At 40.5% G+C, this 9,013-nt stretch overlaps 1 protein-coding gene across 1 annotated transcript; it reads right to left on the bottom strand.

Moving 5' to 3' along the window:
- Positions 1-5,151: 5,151 nt before the first annotated feature.
- Positions 5,152-7,548, bottom strand: si:dkey-251i10.1 (uncharacterized protein LOC100038774 homolog). Its single transcript, XM_063895004.1, has 4 exons — positions 7,292-7,548; positions 5,969-6,455; positions 5,737-5,877; positions 5,152-5,591 (listed from the first exon to the last, which is right to left on the bottom strand). The coding sequence occupies exons 1-4, from the start codon at positions 7,400-7,402 to the stop codon at positions 5,434-5,436; spliced, it is 897 nt and encodes a 298-aa protein (XP_063751074.1). The 5' UTR covers positions 7,403-7,548; the 3' UTR covers positions 5,152-5,433.
- Positions 7,549-9,013: the final 1,465 nt, after the last annotated feature.

Genomic DNA, 9,013 nt, shown 5'->3' with positions numbered 1-9,013 from the left:
AAATAGGAAAAATTGAATTACTGTAATCCGGGCGATGTTTTGTACCAGAACTTCTTCACTTATTGGCATTACAAAACAGAAATGACGTGTGCCCTAATAGGTTTTGATTTGATTTGGCTTTCAGGCTTTTTGCTGCCATATCTTTTTATGTAGATGCTTTTTGTAAACATGCACTTGAGTTGAACTGAGATGTGCTTATAAATATGTGTATATTTTGTTCGGCTTTCCTTTGCCTATACGTTAGCTTGATATTTTATTATTTCCCTAAAAAAAAAAAAATACTTCTCCTATATAGTTATGAACTTGGCAGAAGTGGAGCTGTTGTAGTAAAGGTAGTTAACATCACAACTAAGCAACCCTGAAATATATGCTGCAGTAATGTGTTTTCAGTTTGTTTTTGATAATTTATGCTCCAAGTTGGTTTGTATTTTATTATTATTGTTATGAAACAAGCTTGTTTGAAATGTATTGACTGCTGTTTTGAAAGAGGGGATAAAGTTTGTTTGTTTTTTATTGTATGTGCAAGGACGTTTTTATAATATGATTTGTCAAACACTGGACTGGAGTGAGTTTTCCAACATTTCCAAGTTGAGAGATGTATTTGACAGACATAACTGCACAGACGCCAGCTGACAGACAAGCACATCCTCCCAGCTGTACAGGGGGAGGGGGGGAGGTGACTAGATAACATGGCCGCCATCCTCCCGTTCAAAATAGGAGTCATTTTAGATGTAAGAAGTTATGACATTTCCTTTGTGCTGATTAATTGCAATCATTGGGTGATGGGTTATATACAATAGGAACTATTTATTAGGGTTTTCCTTCCAAAAGTCCTGCATGGCATCCACCGGTGACACATTTCTGTTTCCTTTTCTAAATAAGTACTCGTAAAGGGATACCACTCGACAGCTATCCAAAATCACCGTGTATGTTAATGTGGATGTGACAGCTGAGTCTCATGAACCCTAACCACCACTTCTCAAACCAGAAAAGAGATTTGCACTAGACTTATTTTGGTCTTCTTCTATCAAAAGCAATATAATTCACTCAACACATTTTGAACCCATAGTTGTCGCCCATGCTGATTAAATGATGATTTTTTTTGACAAGTTTTTGGTTTGTTTTTGTATTCAAAGGTACAGAAATCTTTTTCTTTTCATGCACATTCATATATTGTTGTTCGTAGCAGGGTTCTTCCTTATTCTACCCGGCAGTACCCTGAATATTAGTGTCCAGATTTGAGGGGCATTACAACTGTTGTTTCCTCCTGTGATTGTTTTGGACAAATCAAGCAGCTCTGAGTAAGTGAGAGACGGGATGTATGAGGGAAGGAATGGTTTCCCATGAGTCAAATTGTCTTCATCACACATCCAACGACACATTTGAAGATGAACACAAATACCAAAAGTTAATCCCAGCTGTCCACCGTCGTGCACGCCTTTCCCTGAAAAACATTCGTCTTCTCTGCATATTTGGTCACTTTGAGTGCTTTTCTTTTTATGGGATGTTACAAAAAAAATGCTTTAAAGTGAAACACACATTAGACAGGAAATAAAAAATCCAAATGCACCTTTTTTTCGTACAAAAACAGCATCACTGGCGGCGTGTGTAGAGAATCTGTGTCCACCAAAACGTATCATCCTGTTCCAACAAGGTCATTCACAACAGCAGTCATTTCTGACCGTCGCGTCATTATTTTTCTGATGGATAATTGTACATTTTTGAAAAATTCACAAACATCAAAACTTCACCATTTTTATCTGGATGTAGTAGCTTTCCTGTTTTCACCGCTTCGTGGTGTTGTTGAAAGATGTTGCGGTTTGTCTAAATATGTTGCGTGTTAGAGGAAGCATAAGTATGTGCCTTCTTGTAATCTCCTTGGTGAGCTTGTTATTATTGAGAAGCTGAAGCCAGCCAATTGTGTTTGCACTAAAACCAAATTGCTTTTGTGATGTAGACTATTTAAGCAAGCTTGTTGCGTCACTTTAACCGTACAGTATGCATGAGGGTGAAATTGGTAAGTCTAGGGCTAGAGCTCTCATCTGTTGACCTGTAAACCAGTGCAGCTTAGAGGATCTTGTGAATATATCTTGGCTTAGTTTCGCATTCAGTTTTCAATTCCATCTCCTTACTCATCAAGTTTGTCACATTTTCAACAGTTTAAAAAAATAAAATGAAATAAAAACAGCGGGGGGGACAGCAAATAACACATACCATCAAAAACAATACAGCTTTTACTTTCACATGCCACAGTTAGAGAGTTACACAACTGCAGGAGAGGAATCCATTTCTCTGAATCCATGGGAGCGCATGAGTAAACGAGGTCGCCTCAAGACTATTGGTCAAATTAATTTAGGTTGTTTTTAAAAACTTGTATTTATTACATATTTTGTCGACATCTAAGAAAGACCTACATGCTTTGAGTCTTACAAATGCACCTTATTCATGTCAGTCCATGTGGGGAAAAAAAGGCTGGCAATGTAATATCTCTGATTTAGCACCTTACTACACAGCATGTTTTCACTTTATGCCAGTTTAGCTATTCTTCCATATGTATGATTTCAAAAATAAATCTCATATTTTGTGAAATTGTTTCATGGGATGTGCCAAAGTTTGGAGGCGATCTCCCAAGTGTTTATGCTTATCATTTTCTTTTCCTCCTCCTTCGGTTATAGCAATGGTATGTCAAAAACTTTCCTATAACATTGTGTGGAATCAATTTATCTCAGCAAACAGTATCATTACTTGCCATTTTACAATAAGCCCTGTATTTCACATATATTTACCAGTGATGTGTATTTGTTATTATAAAGAAAATAGCCGTAAAAGCTTCATTATGTTACATAATATTGTGACTTTTTTCGAAAAACTGTGAAGACTTATCTTGCATATACTTTATACAGAAGTATTAAGCCTTAATACAAAAGACTAAAAAAAGTGTGGAAGAATAAACTGATTGTTGCTAAGTAAGGATGATTTTTGTAAATGTTACCAGCACTTTTTTTGTAATTTTCACTCTCTGAGGTATTGTACAAGTTCAAGCTGTTTGTGAAGTTTGATTATGAAGGAATAAAAACTAGTACTTTCCTGTACTTCACAGAAAGTCTTGTTGCTGTTTTATTGTGGCTTCATTGGTGATGTGACCTTTGCTCCATAAAAAGGTTAACGATTGACCGATAAGGCTTCCACGCACGACCTGTCCTATGCCAAAAAACTGAATCCATAAAACCACATGAATAGATTATGATCAAATAAACGAGCTGAATTAGCTAAAATTAAGCCGGTGGATAATATTAGCCTGCTTGTGTGTTGATACCAAATACAGTTGGAAGTGACAACAGGCTGGATCGTGTCCCAGAATGCACTGGGCAGAAGGCAGGAAACACCCTGGACAAGCTGCCAGTCCATTACAAGTCTGATAATGATTAATAAACAATCACAGTCACACTTCACTTCACGCCTACCGCCGATTCAACAGTGCAGTCCACTTCAATCACAAGTGTTTGGACTGTGGGAGGAAACTGATGCCGCCAACGTGTAAACTCTGATTAAGAACAACATTTTCCAGGACGGAAAGATGTGGTTTGTCCAGCTGTGGGTCGTCTGCGGCATAGCACCACACATGATATATGTATTAGCACATACATGATTTTAACAGTGATTGGCCAATTGCATCAACCAGAACAGTCAATATTAGCTTGTACTGACACACAGATTCAGAGCGTGTGCTGACGTGTCTAATTGTTACAAATAAATGCAAATAATGATCACCAGCATAACAGCAAATTGCCAATCATTAAGAATATATTCCAATCCTACAGTGCAAGTAAGTTTGTACCACAGTGGATTTTCAATATCAAATTGTCTGGTAGAGATTAAGTTAAAGGGCTATATATACTTAGGTACACCTCACAAAAAATGGAAGACGAGGCGGATAAATAAGATGTATTGTGTCTTAAATCTTGATTCTGGTTCGCGTGTTTAAAAGATTTATTAGCTGCAATAAATTATAAATGTTCAAGAATTCAAAATGAGCCTGTCTTGCGGGAAATGTTTCTTTTTCTCTCAGTGGTTTAGTTAATCCTGAAGCATTTCCTTTTTCTTAGCTTTCAAAGGCTATAAATCATGGCCTGATCCACACTAAATCAACCTAATGGAAAAGTAGAGTTTCAGCCTAATTTAACAAATATTTGAAAACAACGTTATTTAATTAAGTGTTACGTGATGGTGGTAAACAGCACATTTTAACTTAAAATGCAACTCTGGATCACCTCTAAACCATCATTTATAAAGACAGCAGTGCTCTTCATATTTAAGCGGATGTCAGGGGCTCACTTATTTGCCACAGGTGCCCCCTGCTGGCAGGCGCCGGTATCTCAGGCTAAATACAGGATTAGCTACGGAGTGTATCTTGACACTTCCGCCTGTGTGCTGTTACTTGTCGCAGGTTAAATGTCTCGCTGACTGTCTTCTCCTTCAGCTGACATTGTGGGGGACAAGACCTTGCCTGTTTAGAAATACCAGCCGCAACAGATCCGATAAGTGGAGTATTTATCTAGCTGAGAACTAACCCCTCACTGTTATCTCTCACCCTGTTATCATGTGTTTGGAGTCAGCTGAGGAGACGGTTCATTCATAAAGCCTGTTGACACATTTCTATAGGAACTACCATTATTGATAACGCTCGTGCTGTTTACATGTACTGTGAATCTGCAGTGCACGTTTTAATTCGCATTAAATACAAGTACTAATTGTTTAACATGCATTGCTTAAAATGCTTCTACAGATTAAAATATAAAATATTTTACCAATCAATGTTTCCCAAAGAGTGCATTTACCATGCTAGTTCTTGGAAAGTAAAATGCATCTTAGAAATAAAGAAATCTCACTGGGTCAGTAACTTTTATCACCGCAAAATTAACAAGCATTAAATGCTTTGTCTCCCGCTGACTATCAGCAGCCTGTTGAGCCCGTTTCCAAAAGGAGCTAACGCTAAGGTGCTGTACTTTACAATCCCAGTGGTGAGAGCAGTCGAAATAGGAAGGCTCAGGAGGAGATAAGCGTGAGTATATATAGCAGTTGGGTGTAATCCACTTCAAGCAATTCATTATCGAGTGTTTCTCATGCAATGACAGTGGAAGAGACAGTTGGTATAGTTTGTTTCCCAGAATAGATTTATTCAAGTTGGGTCCATACAAACCTAGTGAATGACAGGAGGAGGAGGTATCAGATATTTTTTTTAACAGGAATGACATTGGTAAAGAGGGTGTGGAACGTTTAAAATAATAAAGATGCACAATGTACAGCCTTTGCCCACGACTAGGGTGGGACACTATAGATTTGTTCCCATAAATAAGGCAGAATGCTGAGTCCATAGAAATGGAGAGTTATTACATTTAGCCAAATTGGACAGTGACTTGACAATATGACAATTTACAGGACTTTCTTCAGCTCATCGTACAACACAAGCACGAAGGCACCACCCATGCCTCTGAGCACATTGGACAATGCTCCCTTGAAGAAGGCCTTGCCACCCTCATCGCGCAGGATCTTGCGCCAGCAATCCATGGTACCGGTGTACATGATGTCAGCTGCGGAAGGTAAGAAAACACAAGTTAAAAGCTATACAGGCATGGCATACTTGCTACTGTGCATCTAATATAGTGCATCAACTAGTATTCAAGCTTCTATACACAATAGTAACTTTGCTACAGCAGTACATGCTAAAATACTAACCTCCTTTGCGGCCAGACTGCATCATCATGCGTCTACGGACAGTATCGAAGGGGTATGAGGTCAGGCCAGCAACAGCGGTCACACTCTGTGCAATCATCCAGCTCACCAATATACTGGATTTCTGGGAGTCTGGAAGCATGCCTGTAAACCCAAAGGAAACTCATTAGATCTGAAAGGTAACCAACTAAAAAAGGTTGATCTGCAGATGCAAGTCAGTGCTGATTCAACTTACCCTTAGCTGTGTCATAGATTCCGAAGTATGCAGCCCTGTAGATGATGATGCCCTGCACGGACACATTGAAGCCCTGGTACAGACCCTTAAGACCATCTGACCTGAACACCTTCACCAGGCAGTCTCCAAGACCGTTGAACTCCCTTCCGGCTCCAGCCTTGCCAACATCAGCAGCCAGACGGGTACGGGCGAAGTCGAGGGGGTACACGAAGCACAGGGAGGTAGCTCCAGCAGCTCCACCGGAGGCCAGGTTACCGGCAAAGTACCTCCAGAACTGGGTGCGCTTGTCAACGCCATCAAGGAAGATCTTCTTGTACTTGTCTTTGAAGGCGAAGTTGAGGGCCTGGGTGGGGAAATATCTGATGACATTGGCAAGGTTACCTCTCCAGAAGGAAAGGAAGCCCTGTTCCTTGGGGATACGGACAACGCAGTCCATGATTCCCTTGTACTGCATGTCCACAGTGATCTGCTTACTGGCATGCTGGACCTGGAGAATGAAAAAGAAAGAAAAAGTTTAAAATGGGGAAGCTAATTAAGTGTTCAGTCAGTCACAAGGTCTCCTTGTTTTGACCTTGATGCAGGTTAGACATGTAAAAGTTGCTTTAAAATCTTCTTTCTAGTGTAATTTAACAGCAGTGGGGATTAGACGGCGAATGATTATGAATGATATGCAGATCATTTATCAAACGTTTTTTCCTACATTTGAAATAAAATATTGAACCATATTAACAAATCTATGTCTTACCATGAACTAGGGTACACATAAGAAGGTTTTGAAACAATGCTGTAGTACAGGATTAAAATACAGGATATAAAAACCGGCCCGACTGAATGAATGCCGCTTGGGCCCTCACTACTGCAGACGTCTCGCTAAGCGCAGGCTAACATCCCGTCTTACATTAGCCACCGGAAACACTTCAATGGGGAATAAATATATTTAAATAACCGACGTAGAGTTTTGTTTCAACTGTCTATAAAACAGTTTAGTTTTAAATCAAATAAAGCAGATGCTGTCCAGTTGTACACAATGTCCCGGTATCACTACAAGCGTTTGTCCTTTGTTAGCTAACGCTACGCCGGCTAAGGTTAACGTGGGACGCTAACGTTAGCTACAGGCTGGTGTAGGTCATTTCCCCATCCTATGATGACCTCAAATCCTTTCACTCATCACTATTAACACCTTCATTAACTGCATACTATCACATGCTACTGGGTGATTTAAAGCTGTGCCTGTAGCTAGGTGATGACAATCGGCAGAGAAAAGTGCATAACTTAGTTAGCAAGATCACACAAGCTAGCCGGCTATGCTAGTGGGAGTTTTACCTGAAGGAGAAGCTTGACTCTCTCAATTGGGGCGACGGCTGTCTTGGAGATGGCGGCGGAGATGCCACCAGCCAAGAAGTCCTTGGCAAACGATACCGCTGTCTCATTCATCTTGGGATGTTTTTGATGTGCCTCTCAGGTTACCAGTAAACTCAATAAGCCCCGACTGCCCTCTAAAACTGATGGCCTACACAGACGAAATGGCCGATTGAGCAGTAGCGCTGCGAATTTATATAACCCGACTGATCGCGATACACCACGAGAACTGTGATTTGAGGATGGTGGCCAAACCCTCCAAGTCACGCGGCTCTCTGCCAATGAAACTGCAGGTATGCTGATGTCGTCACGATGCGTACTTTTCTCAGTCCCGGGCAAGTAAACCCCATCCTCGATATCACTAAATACACGTGAAGTAACTAAATTTAGATAGAAAACCAAATTAGTTACTGCGTGGACTTGTTCTTATTTGGCAGCTTGCTCACGGACAGTAACGCCCATTGACCAATAGAGACAGAGGCTTGTCGCTTACACATTTGTGCTCTTAATACTGGAGCAAAGTCACAGGGTCATACCAAGCCTTCAAGGACTTCAGAGTAGCATACAGGCCTCAATGCCTAACAACATAGACCTATATACTGGCATTGAAGTATTCTCAACCTGTGATTACTGTTAGAAACATTAATTCATTGTGTATAGTTGCTTTTCAGTGCGGTGCATTGCTCTGAATTAACATGTATTACATAACCTAATATGTAGGCTAGGCCTATTAACAGATGACCTGTTTCAGCCTGTGGGCGTTTTACGCTTTAAGTATCACTCCAGTCTATTTGGTGCTGCTTGCCAAACAATACTTTCGTGCAAAGACATGTTTTTGATTTCATCTTCAGAAATGATTCTTAAGAAACACTGTCACGTGTCTTTACTGCTCTGTTGGCCGCTCACGTTGATGAGTGCACCTGTTGAAATGCTGCAGCTTGCATGGGTTTTATACTGTTGTGTTGGGGGACGAGAGCGTATTCATACGTCTTTGTAGATATATTATAGATGCAAGTGCTACATTAGTGCTAACATTTAAAAATAAGTCTCATTCATCCAGTTTAGTTTGGTTTAAGTTGTCCACAAGAGGGCGGCAGGATGTCATGAATATGAACCAATAGACCGGAGGCCAGATCCAAGCATGCTACCCGGGGGGCACCGCCCACCCATTGATTCTCCTGCTACATATCCTCTCTTAACGCCCCCCTCGTTTTTTATTTTGTACTTTTCGATTCATCCACTTACTTAAAGAAATACCCATCGAAATAGTAGGCTTTGCTATTAGTCGATCTGTTCCAATGAAACATGGCGCTGCAGTATGGTGACCTTCCATATGAAACTGCTGTGTGTGTGTGTGTGTGTGTGTGTGTGTGTGTGTGTGTGTGTGTGTGTGTGTGTGTGTGTGTGTGTGTGTGTGTGTGTGTGTGTGTGTGTGTGTGTGTGTGTGTGTGTGTGTGTGTTTGTTGTGTATGCACCCAGAGAGACTCGTCAGAAAACACCAATGGCAGCAACTTATCCAAGAAGCAATACAAGCACATTCTAAAAATACGACGTTATCAAAGTAACATGCTGCTACTTCAATCATAGAGTTATGCAATCAACCAATTATGCAAACTATTGTCAGACGCCCCATATTTTAGCCTAATGTTATGTATAATGTTAGTATACACAAGCCTCCAGCAGGGA

Source organism: Eleginops maclovinus, chromosome 11 (genome assembly GCF_036324505.1).
Source record: "Eleginops maclovinus isolate JMC-PN-2008 ecotype Puerto Natales chromosome 11, JC_Emac_rtc_rv5, whole genome shotgun sequence".
In the NCBI taxonomy this organism is placed as follows: Eukaryota; Metazoa; Chordata; class Actinopteri; order Perciformes; family Eleginopidae; genus Eleginops; species Eleginops maclovinus.
Note: the sequence above shows the minus strand (reverse complement) of the source record. Positions and strands in the feature narration are given on the sequence as shown.